The sequence below is a fragment of the Elephas maximus genome, chromosome 5 (genome assembly GCF_024166365.1).
Source record: "Elephas maximus indicus isolate mEleMax1 chromosome 5, mEleMax1 primary haplotype, whole genome shotgun sequence".
Classification (NCBI taxonomy): Eukaryota; Metazoa; Chordata; class Mammalia; order Proboscidea; family Elephantidae; genus Elephas; species Elephas maximus.
In genome coordinates this window covers 88323878-88340257 of record NC_064823.1, presented here as the reverse complement: position 1 = coordinate 88340257, position 16380 = coordinate 88323878, and the positions used below count along the sequence as shown (strand labels likewise).

The 16380-nt window shown below is 35.8% G+C and overlaps 1 protein-coding gene across 1 annotated transcript in view; it reads right to left on the bottom strand.

The window, feature by feature from the left end:
- Positions 1-16380, bottom strand: part of LOC126077138 (sulfotransferase 1E1-like) — a 48961-nt gene that overhangs the window by 29593 nt on the left and 2988 nt on the right. Inside the window, exons 2-4 of the mRNA XM_049886173.1 lie at positions 12403-12563; positions 9219-9344; positions 8368-8465 (exon numbers count right to left, since the gene is read on the bottom strand). Of these exons, the coding sequence (XP_049742130.1) occupies positions 8368-8465; positions 9219-9344; positions 12403-12550 (372 nt within the window). The 5' untranslated portion in view covers positions 12551-12563. The remainder of the gene's footprint in view (positions 1-8367; positions 8466-9218; positions 9345-12402; positions 12564-16380) is intronic.

The following is a 16380-nucleotide window of genomic DNA, read 5'->3' as shown; positions in this document are numbered from 1 at the left end:
TTTTTAGCAGATTTTCTGGAAAAACTAGTTTCCCAGTAATGGCTCGGAGACAGCAGTCCATATCAAACCACATAAAGGACCAGACCATGACTGCTTCTACAACCCCCCAAACAAAAGAATCAAAATCTTTCCCAAATGAAGGTACAATCCTGGAATTATCAGATACAGAATATAAAAAACTAATTTACAGAATGCTTCAAGACATCACAAACAAAATAAGGCAAACTGCAGAAAAAGCCAAGGAACACACTGATAAACTGTTGAAGAACTCAAAAAGATTATTCAAGAACATAGTGGAAAAATTAATAAGTTGCAAGAATCCATAGAGAGACAGCATTCAGAAATCCAAAAGATTAACAATAAAATTACAGAATTAGACAACGCAATAGGAAGTCAGAGGAGCAGACTCGAGCAATTAGAATGCAGACTGGGACATCTGGAGGACCAGGGAATCAACACCAACATAGCTGAAAAAAAATCAGATAAAAGAATTAAAAAAAATGAAGAAACCCTAAGAATCATGTGGGACTCTATCAAGAAGGATAACTTGCCTGTGATTGGAGTCCCAGAACAGGGAGGGAGGACAGAAAACACAGAGAAAATAGTTGAAGATCTCCTGACAGAAAACTTCCCTGACATCATGAAAGACGAAAGGATATCTATCCAAAATGCTCATCGAACCCCATTTAAGATTGATCCAAAAAGAAAAACACCAAGACATATTATCATCAAACTTACCAAAACCAAAGATAAAGAGAAAATTTTAAAAGCAGCCAGAGATAAAAGAAAAGTTTCCTTCAAGGGAGAATCAATAAGAATAAGTTCAGACTGCTCAGCAGAAACCATGCAGGCAAGAAGGGAATGGGACGACATATACAGAGCACTGATGAAGAAAAACTGCCAGCCAAGGATCATCTATCCAACAAAACTCTCTCTGAAATATGAAGGCGAAATTAAGATATTTACAGATAAACACAAATTTAGAGAATATGCAAAAACCAAACCAAAGCTACAAGAAATACTAAAGGATATTGTTTGGTCAGAAAACCAATAATATCAGATACCAGCACAACACAAGGTCACAAAACAGAACATCCTGATATCAACCCAAATAGGGAAATCACAAACACAAATTAAGATTAATTAAAAAAAAATGCTCATAACAGGGAATCACTGAAGTCAAGATGTAAAAGATCACAATAATCAAAAAGAGGGACTAAATAGAGGAGGCATAGAACTGCCATATGGAGAGTGATACAAGGCGATATAGAACAATACAAGAAGTTAGGTTTTTACTTAGAAAAATAGGGGTAAATAGTAAGGTAACCACAAAGAGGTATAACAACTCCATAACTCAAGATAAAAGCCAAGAAAAATGTAATGACTCAACAAACATAAAGTCAAACACTACGAAAATGAGGATCTCACAATTTACTAAGAAAAACGTCTCAGCACAAAAAAGTATGTGGAAAAATGAAATTGTCAACAACACACATAAAAAGGCATCAAAATGACAGCACTAAACACTTATTTATCTATAATTACGCTGAATATGAATGGACTAAATGCACCAATAAAGAGACAGAGAGTCTCAGACTGGATAAAGAAACACGATCCATCTATATGCTGCCTACAAGAGACACACCTTAGACTTAGAGACACAAACAAACTAAAACTCAAAGGATGGAAAAAGTATATCAAGCAAACAATAAGCAAAAAAAAAGAGGAGTAGCAGTATTAATTTCTCACAAAATAGCCTTTAGACTTAAATCCACCACAAAGGATAAAGAAGGACACTACATAATGATAAAAGGGACAATTGATCAGGAAGACATAACCAAATTAAATATTTATGCACCCAATGACAGGGCTGCAAGATACATAAATCAAATTTTAACAGAACTGAAAATGAGATAGACACCTCCACAATTACAGTAGGAGATTTCAACACACCACTTTCGGAGAAGGACAGGACATCCAGTAAGAAGCTCAACGGAGACACGGAAGACCTAATTACAATAATCAAACAACTTGACCTCATTGACTTATACAGAACTCTCCACCCAACTGCTGCAAAGTATACTTTTTTTTTGTAGCGCACATGGAACATTCTCTAGAATAGACCACATATTAGGTCATAAAACAAACCTTTGCAGAATCCAAAACATCGAAATATTACAAAGCATCTTCTCAGACCACAAGGCCATAAAAGTGGAAAACAATAACAGAAAAACTAGGGAAAAGAAATCAAATACTTGGAAACTGAACAATACCCTCCTGAAAAAAGACTGGGTTATAGAAGACATCAAGGAGAGAATAAGGAAATTCATAGAATGCAATGAGAATGAAAACACTTCCTATCAAAACCTCTGGGACACAGCAAAAGCAGTTCTCAGTGGCCAATTTATATCGATAAATGCACACATAGGAAAAGAAGAAAGACCCAAAATCAGAGAACTGTCCCTACAACTTGAACAAATAGAAAGTGAGCAACAAAAGAATCCATCAGGCACCAGAAGAAAACAAATAATAAAAATTAGAGCTGAACTAAATGAATTAGAGAACAGAAAAACAATTGAAAGAATTAACAAAACCAAAAGCTGGTTCTTTGAAAAAATTAACAAAATTGATGAGCCATTGGCTAGACTGACTAAAGAAATACAGGAAAGGAAACAAATAACCCGAATAAGAAACAAGAAGGACCACATCACAACAGACCCAACTGAAATTAAAAGAATCATATCAGATTATTACAAAAAATTGTACTCTAACAAATTTGAAAACCTAGAAGAAATGGATGAATTCCTGGAAAAACACTACCTACCTAAACTAACACATTCAGAAGTAGAACAACTAAATAGACCCATAACAAAAAAAGAGATTGAAACGGTAATCAAAAAAACTCCCAACAAAAAAAAAAGCCCTGGCCTGGATGGCTTCACTGCAGAGTTCTACCAAACTTTCAGAGAAGAGATAACACCACTACTACTAAAGGTATTTCAAAGCATAGAAAATGACGGAATACTACCCAATTCATTCTATGAAGCCACCATCTCCCTGATACCAAAACCAGGTAAAGACATTACAAAAAAAGAAAATTACTGACCTATATCCCTCATGAACATAGATGCAAAAATCCTCAACAAAATTCTAGCCAATAGAATTCAACAACATATCAAAAAAATAATTCACCACAATCAAGTGGGATTTATACCAGGTATGCAAGGCTGGTTTAATGTCAGAAAAACCATTAATGTAATCCACCACATAAATAAAACAAAAGACAAAAACCACATGATCTTATCAATTGATGCAGAAAAGGCATTTGACGAAGTCCAACACCCATTTATGATAAAAACTCTCACCAAAATAGGAATTGAAGGAAAATTCCTCAACATAATAAAGGGCATCTATGCAAAGCCAACAGCCAACATCACTCTAAATGGAGAGAGGCTGAGAGCATTTCCCTTGAGAACGGGAACCAGACAAGGATGCCCTTTATCACCGCTCTTATTCAACATCGTGTTGGAAGTCTTAGCCAGGGCAATTAGGCTAGACAAAGAAATAAAGGGCATCCGGATTGGCAAGGAGGAAGTAAAATTATCTCTATTTGCAGATGACATGATCTTATACACAGGAAACCCTAAGGAATCCTCCAGAAAACTACTGAAACTAATAGAAGAGTTTGGCAGAGTCTCAGGTTATTAGATAAATATACAAAAATCACTTGGATTCCTCTACATCAACAAAAAGAACATCGAAGAGGAAATCTCAAATCAATACCATTCACAGTAGCCCCCAAGAAGATAAAATACTTAGGAATAAATCTTGCCAAGGATGTAAAAGACCTATATGAAAAAAACTACAAAGTAGTACTACAAGAAACTAAAAAGGACCTACTTAAGTGAAAAAACAGACCTTGCTCATGGATAGGAAGACTTAACATAGTAAAAATGTCTATTCTACCAAAAGCAATCGATACATACAGTGCACTTCCGATCCAAATTCCAATGACATTTTTTAATGTGATAGAGAAAAAAATCATCAACTTCATATGGAAGGGAAAGAAGTCCCAGATAATAAAATATTACTGAAAAAGAAGAAGAAAGTGGGAGGCCTCACTCTACCTGATTTCAGAACCTATTATACAGCCACAGTAGTCAAAACAGCCTGGTATTGGTACAACAACAGGCACATAGACCAGTGGAACAGAATTGAGAACCCAGATATAAATCCATCCACATATGAGCAGCTGATATTTGACAAAGGCCCAGTGTCAGTTAATTGGGGAAAGATAGTCTTTTTAACAAATGGTGCTGGCAGAACTGGATATCCATTTGCAAAAAAATGAAACAGGACCCATACCTCACACCATGCACAAAAACTAACTCCGAGTGGATCAAAGACCTAAACATAAAGACTAAAACGATAAAGATCATGGAAGAAAAAATAGGGACAATGTTAGGAGCCCTAATACAGGGCATAAACAGAATACAAAACATTACTAAAAATGACAAAGAGAAACCAGATAACTGGGAGCTCCTAAAAATCAAACACCTATGCTCATCTAAAGACTTCACCAAAAGAGTAAAAAGACCACCTACAGACTGGGAAAGAATTTTCAGCTATGACGTCTCCGACCAGTGCCTGATCTCTAAAATCTATATGATTCTGTCAAAACTCAACCGCAAAAAGACAAACAACCCAATCAAGAAGTGGGCAAAGGATATGAACACACACTTCGCTAAAGAAGATGTTCAGGCAGCTAACAGATACATGAGAAAATTCTCTCAATCATTAGCCATTAGAGAAATGCAGATTAAAACTACGATGAAATTCCATCTCACTCCAACAAGGCTGGCATTAATCCAAAAAACACAAAATAATAAATGTTGGAGAGGCTGCAGAGAGATTGGAACTCTTATACACTGCTGGTGGGAATGTAAAATGGTACAACCACTTTGGAAATCTATCTGGCGTTATCTTAAACAGTTAGAAACAGAACTACCATACAACCCAGAAATCCCACTCCTCGGAATACACCCTAGAGAAACAAGAGCCTTCACACAAACAGATGTATGCACACCCATGTTTATTGCAGCACTGTTTACAATAGTAAAAGCTGGAAGCAACCAAGGTGTCCATCAACGGATGAATGGGTAAATAAATTGTGGTATATTTACACAATGGAATACTTCGCATCAATAAAGAACAGTGATGAATCTGTGAAACATTTCATAACATGGAGGAACCTGGAAGGCATTATGCTGAGCGAAATTAGTCAGAGGCAAAAGGACAAATATTGTATAAGACCACTATTATAAGATCTTGAGTAATAGTATAAACTGAGAAGAACACATACTTTTGTGGTTACGAGGTGGGGAGGGAGGGAGGGAGGGAGAGGGTTTTTTACTGATTACTTAGTAAATAAGAACTGCTTTAGGTGAAGGGAATGACAACACTCAATACATGGAAGGTCAGCCAACTGGACTGGACCAAAAGCAAAGAAGCTTCCGGGATAAAATGAATGCTTCAAAGGTCAGCGGAGCAGGGGCGGGGGTCTGGGGAACATGGTTTGAGGGTACTTCTAAGTCAATTGGCAAAATAATACTATTATGAAAACATTCTGCATCCCACTTTGAAATGTGGCATCTGGGGTCTTAAATGCTAACAAGTGGCCATCTAAGATGCATCAATTGGTCTCAACCCACCTGGATCAAAGGAGAATGAAGAACACCAAGGTCACACGACAACTAAGAGCCCAAGAGACAGAAAGGGCCACATGAACCAGAGACTTACATCATCCTGAGACCAGAAGAACTAGATGGTGCCTGGCCACAACCGAAGACTGCCCTGATAGGGAGCTCAACAGAGAACCCCTGAGGGAGCAGGAGAACAGTGGAATGCAGACTCCAAATTCTCATAAAAAGACCAGATTTAATGGTCTGACTGAGACTAGAGGAATCCCGGTGGTCATAGTCCCCAAACCTTCTGTTGGCCCAGGACAGGAACTATTCCCGAAGACAACTCATCAGACATGGAAGGGACTGGACAATGGGTTGGAGAGAGATGCTGATGAAGAGTGAGCTACTTGTTTCAGGTGGACACTTGAGACTGTGTTGGCATCTCCTTTCCAGAGGGGAGATGGGAGGGTAGAGAGGGTTAGAGGCTGGCAAAATTGTCATGAAAGGAGAGACTGGAAGGCCTAGCTCATTAAGGGGAGAATAAATGGGAGTATGGAGTAAGGTGTATATAAGCTTATGTGTGACAGACTGACTTGATCTGTAAACGTTCACTTAAAGCTCAATAAAAATTATTAAAAACAAACAAACAAAAAGATGTATGGCTCTCATTTTTAAGCTCTTGTGGTGAAATTTTCCAGTCACTACAAAATAAAAGTGAACTTTATTAGGAAAGCTATCATTAGACATACTCAACTTTTTAAATGTAACTTGCAACAACTCTCTCAAATGTTTTTCACCTAAGAGCTGAATGGAAATCTTTGTCAATTCATATTCATGTCATGTTCATATGAATATGATTCAAATTTTTGCTTCTTAATTTCATGTAACTTTGTCTTTCTTGGATATTCTTTGCCTTGGATTACTATCCATATTTTAAAGTCTGGATCCAGGTCCTCCATGAGGGTTTTTATGATTCTTTCAGGGGTTTGGAGGGGGGAAATATGATCCCTTCTTTCCCTAAACTCTCAACTCTTTTGACAGATCCTATTCTAAACCACATCCCACGCCCTTCGCTTTCCTCGTAGGAGTCCAAACGTCTTAATTTGGCTGCTACTATAAGTTGAATAGTGCGTCCAAAAAATATGCACTGAAGTCCTGGCCCCTATATCTGTAGACGCTGGAAATAAGGTTGTTTTGTTATGTTAATTAGATCATATCAGTATAGGATGGGTCCTAAACCTAATTACTCCTGGATTATTAAAAAAAAGATGGACACAGAAATTCACTCAGTGGGAAGATAGACACTGTATGAGGACCTGTCTACAAGCAAAGGAACACCAAGCATCACCAACAGACACCAGAAACTGGAAGAAAGTCCCACAAAATAAACCAACACAGCCAACACACTGTTTTAGACTTTTAGAACTGTGAGGAAATAAATTTCTGCTCTTTAAAGCCACCTACTTGTGGTATTTCTATTATGGCAGCACCAGGCAACTAAGATAACTTCTAAAGCCTCTTATATTCAATCCCCTGCTTATCTCCCTTCATTCATCCTGCCAGCATGTACACTCAACCTTCTAGTCAACTGAACTGAGTTCAGCTCCATCCTTAATTGTTTATGGGGTGGCAAAAAATAACTCATATGCCTGCTTCAAATATCAGCCAAGATGTTACTTACCACTAGGTGCCTTCTCTGCCCCCAGTGTTTAGAACAGAACTTTTTACTTACCTACGGAAGCAAGACACTTATTTAAAAAAAAATCAAACCCATTGCCATCTAGTCGATTCTAACTCATAGCCACCCTATAGGAAAGAGTAGAGCTGTGTTCTCAAGGCTCCAAGGCTGTAATCCTTACAGAAGCAGACTGTCACATCTTTTTAGCTGATGGGTTTGAACTTCTGACCTCTTGGTTAGCAGCCCGGCACTTAAACACTGAGCCACCAGGGCTCTTAGAGACCTACAGCACCTATTCTTTTGTCTGTTTTCTTTTCCCTTTCCTCCAACGGATGATGTGTCTGTGAGGATAAGTATGACATGTGGCTTGTTAATTCTTACAGCCCTGGTACATGATAAGCACTCAATAAATGCTATATGCCAGAAGAAAATTTTTTATAGGTATATATGTCCATATCTTTTCTGCTGTACTGTACTATTAGCTACTTAAGATCGTTGTCTGGTTTTTTTGCCCCACAATTCCAAACACAATATTTTATTAAAAGAGAGCCTTGGATACGATTAGAAACAACAAATACAAAAGCAGCTACCATTTATGAGCGTTTGCAACATGTTAGGCTCTGTGATGTCCTCTTTGCAAGCATTATTTCATTCGATCCTTATAACAGCCCTGTAGAAAGGATACTATTATTCTTCTTCTTTTACAGATGAGGAAACTAAGGCTCAGAAAGTTTAGCTCATTTTCTTAGAATCCTCTCTGATGGTAAATGGAATACTTGGAATTGAAATGATTCAGTAATTATACCGACTATAATTCACATATTATATTTACATAGATTATGTATAATATGTGTATTACGTGTACAATGTATTAAATTCCTATAGATTCAATGACAGAATAAGTACACAAGTGTGCATAAGGCACACTTAAAGATGATACTGACTTTATCACTCTTAAATTTCTTTGACTTGGATAAAGTTCTAGGAACACGTGACTCTGGTTACCTTGCAATTCTTTTCCCAGAATGAGACTGGAAGATATTCAGGTGGTAGATGAGTCTTTACTATCCTAGGAGATGCCATATTTTCTAATTGTTTTATTCCTGATTTAAAGCAAGAAAATGAATGTTAAACAAGTTTAAAAATTGTAAACATATTATTTTAAAGTAGATGTAACTTAAGACTATATTGTGTTAAAATAACAATATAAACCTACTATAAAGAATGTTATAGATAGATGAAATTGTAGAGAAAAAAATCAAATCAAATAATATTTTATCTCACAAGAATAATCATTATTAACATTTTGGTAAACAGCTTTCCATATGTATCTATCGACCCAGCCTCACAGTCACACAAATACTCTACACATAGATGAGATGTTTTTAAATTTTCCAATTGCTTTAATATATTTTACACAACCTACAATGCCACTAAGCATAGATCATCCTAAATTTTTTAATTATTTCATAGTATTATTATACCATATTATTGATTAACATTTAGGTTGTTCCCAATTTTTCAGAATATTAAAATAACATGTAATTAATATCCTTTTTGATATATAACTGAAAATATATAGGCATTTTCCCAGTATTTAAAGTATTATGAGGTTCAGCCAAATGAGTGCTCATGTATAAGTAGGCTTCGTTGAAGACATATAAAAGCTGTCCTTTTTTCCTCTGTTTCAGACAAATGCTGAAACCCTCTCAAGTTATAAAGTTAAATTCACATGCTGTCCTATGGAGAAGACATAATTCTAATTCCACCCTAGTTTATAATTTCATTTCTTGCACTATTTATATCCACAAGTTAAAATACGTGAGTATAGCTTTTAAAATCAACTTGAACATTACCATCAAAGTGCTCTTCATTTTTGCATTCCAAGAAAGGTATTCGATTAAAAATGACATCTTGTTTGCACTTTTCAACATTACCTTCTTTATAGATCAAGTCTACAATCTCACTAACCCAGGTTGTACCTGTAAAAATGAAGCATACTTAGTATGAGTCTCCCACTGACAGTGCAGAGCTAATGAACGCAGTGCCAGATTTTTGGATGGATAAATTAGGAAGATACCAATGCAATGTTATTGGAAGGTACAAATGCAATGTTATTCGAAGGGTGTCAGAATATCCAGGAGAGAAAATAAATATTTCCAAAAATACTTAACTGACCCAAATATAACCTCAATAAATTAAGGATGGATATTGTAATAATGGGATTGGACTGTAATAAGAGACACCTAGAAAATGATTTCAAATTTGCCCATGAAGAGTTGTAACACTCAGCAAGCTGATAACAGTTTTAGCCTTCAGTTTTTACTTCTAAAAAGTAAGGAGACTTGACTAACAGTGATGGACTCAAGCATGCTTCTACCACAAACTACTGAAAGTCTACTGTCTCAGGTTGGGTGCTAGTTCAGAGGATATAGAAAATAGTATATCTAGTCTCTGCTGTAAGGTGGCCAAAGGCCTTTTGAAGAGTCAGAAAATGTTCAATAATTGCAACACTTCCTTCTCAATATGCTATAATATAGATTGACACAAAAATTTAAAAGACTGCAAGGGAGGAACATATACCTCAGACTGCTGCTTCTGCAGCTGCTGTGACTTTTGGACAAGAAATACCTTCAAAATACATGATAATTGGACTGAGCTCTAAACAGTGGCATAAATTCTCTAGCTGTGTGAGGTATGAAAGGTTTCCAGCAAGCAGAGGACTTTTTTTTTTTTTTCAACCCAGAGGCCAGGTACTTAAGAATGGCATACCCACTGCTGTGGAGTCTATTCTAACTCATGGTGACCTTGTGTGTTACAGAGTACACCTGCTCCATACCATTTTTCTGGCTGGAATCTTTTATGGGAACAGATTACCAGACCTTTCTTTCACAGTGCCACTGGATGGATTAAAACTGCCAACCTTTTGGTTAAGAGCCATGTGAGAGACCTTCACACCACCCCAGGACCACAACAATGGTATAATGGTAAGGAAAAGAAATGGAAATAGATAATAAAGCTTAAAACAAAGAGTCTACCTGAAGAGATGAGTGGGGATGAGTTTACAAAAGCAAAGAGGCACCACCCATAAAATACCATAAAGTGCCAAGCAAAACCTAAACTGTAGTTCATGCTAAAAGAGACTTGTTGGCACAATGGTTAAGTGCTAGTTTGCTAACCAAAAGGTGGGCAGTTCCAAACTACCAGCCATTTAACTTCATGGTAGAAAAACCTGGCTATCCGCTTCTGTAAAGATTATGGTCTAGGAAACCCTATGGGGCAGTTCTAATCTATTCTGTGGGGTTACTATGAGTCAGAATCAACTTGATGGCCCACAAGAGCAACAGTACATCCTAAAGAGTTTGAGTTGTTTTCTAACAGTTATGAAATGGCATTGATACACATTAAAGAAGAGAACAAGGTTATCAGAACTGTGTTTTTGAAGAATTCTTTTAGTGGCAGAAAAGATAGTTCAATGCAATGAGAGGAAAATGAAAGGGGAGCCAAGAAATTTTATAAGAGACTGAATGGGCAAAACATTCTGATTGATTGAATATGGGAGATGTAGAAGCAAAGGAATTGAATTTAGAATTGCTCTAAGGTTTCTTTTTTGGATGACTGGTGTTTTGGGCTGAATTGTGTCCCCCTAAAAGATATGTCGAAGTCATAAATCATTGGTACCTGCGAATGTGAACTTCTTTGGGATGAGTTTTTGTATCTAAAGCCAAGGGATGCCTGGGGCTACAAGAATGGGGAGAGAAAACAAAGAATTTCCCCCCAACTTTGGGGGGAGCAAAGGCCTAGAAGGCAAAATGATTTGGACTTCTACTTTCCAGACCTTTGAGACAATACATTTCTGTCCTTGCAAGCCATCTAGTTTGTGGCATTTTGTTACAGCAGCCCTTGGAGACTAACAGAACTGATATGGTTCTGTCTTTGATCCAGACAGGAAAGAGAAGTAGAAACACAGTTTTAGGGTTAGGGTAATCGAAGATAATGAGTTTAATATTTGGCATGTTTATTTTTAAGTGCTAATGGAACAACCAAATGGATAAGTCTGGATTGGATCATTGTAATTTCTGTATTTTTTTTTTTTTTATGATTGTATGAGCCAGAAGTATCAACAATGTTGAGTTAATTAAAAAAAAAAATATGTTGCTTAAAAGTGGTGTTTTGTAGATGGCTTTAAAGTTGAGGAACTGGTTAGATAAAAGAGTTTTTTTAAGAATTTATAGACTTATTTAAAAGTATTTTGTATACATAAAGGCAACATTGTATATTTAGCTGGATGATGAATAAGGAAGACTGAAGAAGAATTAACGCCTATGAATTTTGGTGCTGGAGAATATTGAATATACCCTGGACTTCTAAAAGAATAAACAAATCTGTCTTGGAATAAGTACAACCAGAATGCTTCTTAGATGCAAGAATGGTGAAACTTTGTCTCACATACTTTGGACATGTTATCTGGAGGGATCAGTCCCTGTAAAAGGACATTATGTTTGGTAAAGTAGAAGGTCAGAGAAAAAGAGGAAGACCCTCAACAAGATGAATTGACACAGTGGCTGCAACAATGGGCTCAAGCATAACAATAATTGTGAGGATGGCACAGGACCAGACAGTGTTTTGTTCTGTTGTACATAAGGTTGCTATAAGTTGAAACTAACTCGACAGCACCTAACAACAACAACAACAAAGATAACATTAATGACCTAAGCTAAACAGTTTGTAGTTTGAATTGCAGTTGTTTTATAGTTAAGCTTTTATATTCATCCATCTATACTGAGTACATTTCCTATTTGACCAAAAATATTTATTTGTCAAAGTGTTGCTCAGTTTATAGGTATAGATTGTGAGCATGGAACTGGGGGATAACATGCTTCTTTTCTATGTCTATACCAAAGTTATTCTTCATTTAATTTGGGCAATTAGCTGGAAGATGAATGTGTAAGAAATGAACTCCATGATATTTACCATTCAAACTGACTTTATCATTTCTAGTTGAAAAAGGAACAATGCTGACATATCAAGGATACTTACCAGATTTGGGATAGGTGGCAATAAGGAGATCATCTGGCCTTGCCTGGAATGCCTCCACATTATCCCAATTTTTAGCAAAATCTTTGTATATTATAAGTCCACGGACATTGCAAAGTTTTTCAGCATACTCAGATTTGGAAGAATCCATCACAGAGTGGTAACTGCAAGAACAAAGTTAAATTTTCTGCTTTATATAGATTTTCAAATATTTTAACGCCAATAATAATTACATATATTGAGGTCCTCCTACATACTAGCTCATCCCACTTGCTGGGTATATGGAGTAAAAGCTTATTAAAGAAGCATATGGTATGGTCTTTGTGCTTGAAGAGTGTCTAATGCTACCAGGAAGATAGTTCTAATATATAAAATAATAAGGAAGAGACATTATAAAATAAAATGCTTAACTAAGTAAAAATGTATGATATAAATAAGTTCTACAATAAATGAAAAAAACAGAACCTGTAATTTCGCTATGAAAATTGATGGGGCATATAAAAAGACTTAGAAGTCCAGAAATATAACAATATTTGCCAGAGTTCAATTATATAAACATTAAATAACAATAAAGATTGTTGATCACATTTGATAGTTATTGTCAGAGCTTAAAGTCAGGGCTTCTTAGATCCCTAAATGTGTTCCATTTCATGAAAATAATTCAAATGATTGGTGAATGTATTGTAAAACAGATGAAATTAGTGACATTTTCATGGGTATATCTAAGATACAGATTTTTGAGAGCACAGAAGTTTCTGACTGTGACCTCTAACATACCTTTACTTTTCTTCTCACTTGATCAATAAAGTAGTGGACATTCCAACTGAGTAACTTACCTGAAAATAGCAAGGTCTAGCAAGGTTATAATTTGATTATTCATCTCCTGATCCCAGGAAAATCCACTTAATATTCAGCTAGTCATAGAAGTTTTAGTTCAGCAAGCTTTTCTTCACTGGCTTTCTACTGCCTTTGGTGCCTTTTTTCAACTGCCCACACTTGCCTTATTTTGAGTTTGTGATATAACGCCTAAACAAATCTTGCCCTTCCTTGACACTAGCTATTTAATATCGCCCTCTAGTTTTATATCTCCGTCTAGTTTATCTTTTTCAAAAAGTTGTCCAGTAAATTGTCTTATATTTATACATTAGTGACTGTTGTGGCTTTATTTTCTTTTCTAGTGAGTTTGTATTATAACAGGGGACTCTCAGAGAAAATGATTCTTTAAGCTACCCACTGTATTTCTTTTAATACAGAGAGTCACAATCCATGATAGATGCATTGTAAAAGGCAAATAAATTTAGTAGACAGTGTAACAAATGGATAAATTCAAAGCAAGAAATATCTGATGGTAGAATTTTAGAAAGATAAGGGTCTTACAAACCAAATAATTTGACCATTTACTTATACCAAAGACCTCTGGCTGTGCTTTCCTTACTACATTCATAGGTTGCACACTAGAGAAGAAAGCCTACAGATGTTGTCTCCTAACTCTTTCTCACCAAAACCTGGTACCATTTAAAATGCCATTAATTCCATTTTTGATATTTTCCCCTCTTTTTCATTTTTATGGTCATGATCTAGTTCAGAACCTAGTTCAAACTGCTGGTTGGCTATTAAAAAAAAAAAAAAACTTCCAACTGACCTTCCTGGCAAAAAGTGCATATTTCCTCTTTCTACAACCACAGGAAGAAGGAAAATGGATGTTATTTATCAGGCACTTTTTGTCAGGGATCAAAAGTTTTACTATATAATCTTATTTACATGTCACAAAATTCTAGGAAAAAGCAGACACCATTATCAACTCAGGTTATTTTTGTTCTGTACCCAGTTCCATGAGAACAGAAACCACACCTATCTTATGCAAAAAAGACTAAACAAGCACACATTTATACATATATGTAGACATATACCTGTAAATACAAACATAACTGTAATTATTTTAGATCTGATAGCATACTTGTTGAAAAATTTAAATGGTACAGAGAAAATGAAATCACACTCTTTATTCTTAAGAGATAATAACTAACTGTTGATAGTATTGTACTCATACTTCCAAGTATTTAAATACACATGAAATCTACACATAGGTGCATCAGAACTTAATTATGTTATACTTTGCATTCCTTCTATTATCTATGTTTCATCAAACTATGTAATGTGTGCATAATTTGTTTTCAATATACAGATATTGTTTTTATTGTTATAGATGACACATTGCAGTCCATATTATGAATGTACAGTTGTTCCTCCATGACTCTCTGTGGATACCAAAATCTGAGGATGCTCAAGTTCTTTATATAAAATGGCATAGTATTTGCATATAACCTATGCACATCCTCCCATATAATCATCTCGAGATTACTCATTGCACCTAATACAATGTAAATGCTATGTAAATAGTTGCTATACCATATTGTTTAGGGGATAATGACAAGACTTAAGACAAACAATGTTCAGACAAGGAATGCTGGAGAGAGACTAAGGATTTGTGTAGTTGTGGGAGGCTACAGAGGGGTATGCCCACCAAAGAAAACCCGCTGCTGTGGAGTGGATTCCGACTCATAGCGACCGTATAGAGAAGAGTAGAACTGCCCCATAGAGGATCCGAGGAGCACCTGGTGGATTTGAACTGTCAGTCTTTTGGTTAGCAGCCGTAGCTCTTAACCACTGCACCACCAGGGTTTCCAGAGTATGCCTAAAAATAGACATCATTTAATTCACGTGGATTTAGCATAGTGCTGGGCATGGGAAAAATTCAAGTGTTTTTTGGAACTTTCTTTGTTTTTTTAAATATTTTTGATCCATGGTGCGTTGAATCCACAAACGTGGAGCCTGCGGATATAGAATGCCGACTGTACCACAGATGATACAATCCATTATTGATCGAAACCTCCTTTGTTTCCAGTTTTTACAAATATAAAACAGCAATGCAATGAACATCTTGGAGCAGATGTCTTTGTACACTTATCCTGCAGGGTCAATTAAATTGTTGAGTTAAAAGGTAGGTGTATGAAAAATATTGATGATTTTATTTTTAGCAAATCACTAAAAGATTGTAACAATTTGCACAATGTATAAAATTATCTATTTTCTCAAATCTTCACCAATACTGGGTGTTTATTTTTTTGTAATCTGAGATGATAATTCTTTTTTTATCTGTATTGTAGTGTTTTATATCTTTTCGTATGTTTTCATATTTCATAAATGTATCAGTTATTTTAATCACTTTGACCATTTTGCCCACCTGTATTGTCACCTATTTCTAATTGATTTATAAATAATAATTTACCATTGATTTATATGTTGATAATATCAGTAGTTTTTCCTCTTATATTGATATTTATTTTAACTTTTTAAATGATATATAGAAATTTAAGTGTTCATATAATCAAATGTGTCAAATTTTTTGCATGATTAGTGCTATTAACTAAATATTTAAAGGTGTTCCTATAACAAGAAACACATGTTCAAAAAGTTTCACTTTCGTATTAGTTCAAATGATTAATGTACACAGAACCAGAGTATAGTTATTAAAAGCTTGGGCTCTAGAGTAGACCACCCGATTTTAAACCCTAAGTCTGCTACTTGAAGCCGTGTAACCTTGGCAAGGAAAACTTGGTGGCATAGTGATTAAGAGGTATGTCTGCCAGCCAAAAGGCCGGCAATTTGAATCCAGCTGGAATTCCTTGAAAACTCTATGGGGTTGTTCTAATCTGTCCTGTAGGGTCGCTATGAGTCGGAATCAGCTCTACAGCAAGAGTTTTTGTTGCTTTTTTTTTTTTTTTCTTTTTTAAACCTTGGCAAATTACTTACGCTCCATTTTTTTTATCTGTAAAAAGAAAGAAAAAAGAAAAAAACTCATAGTGACCCTGTAGGAGAGAGTAGAATTGCCCCATAGGGTTTCCAAGGAGAGGCTGGGGGATTCAAACTGTCAATCTTTTGGTTAGCAGCTAAACATATAACCACTTCACCATCAGGGCT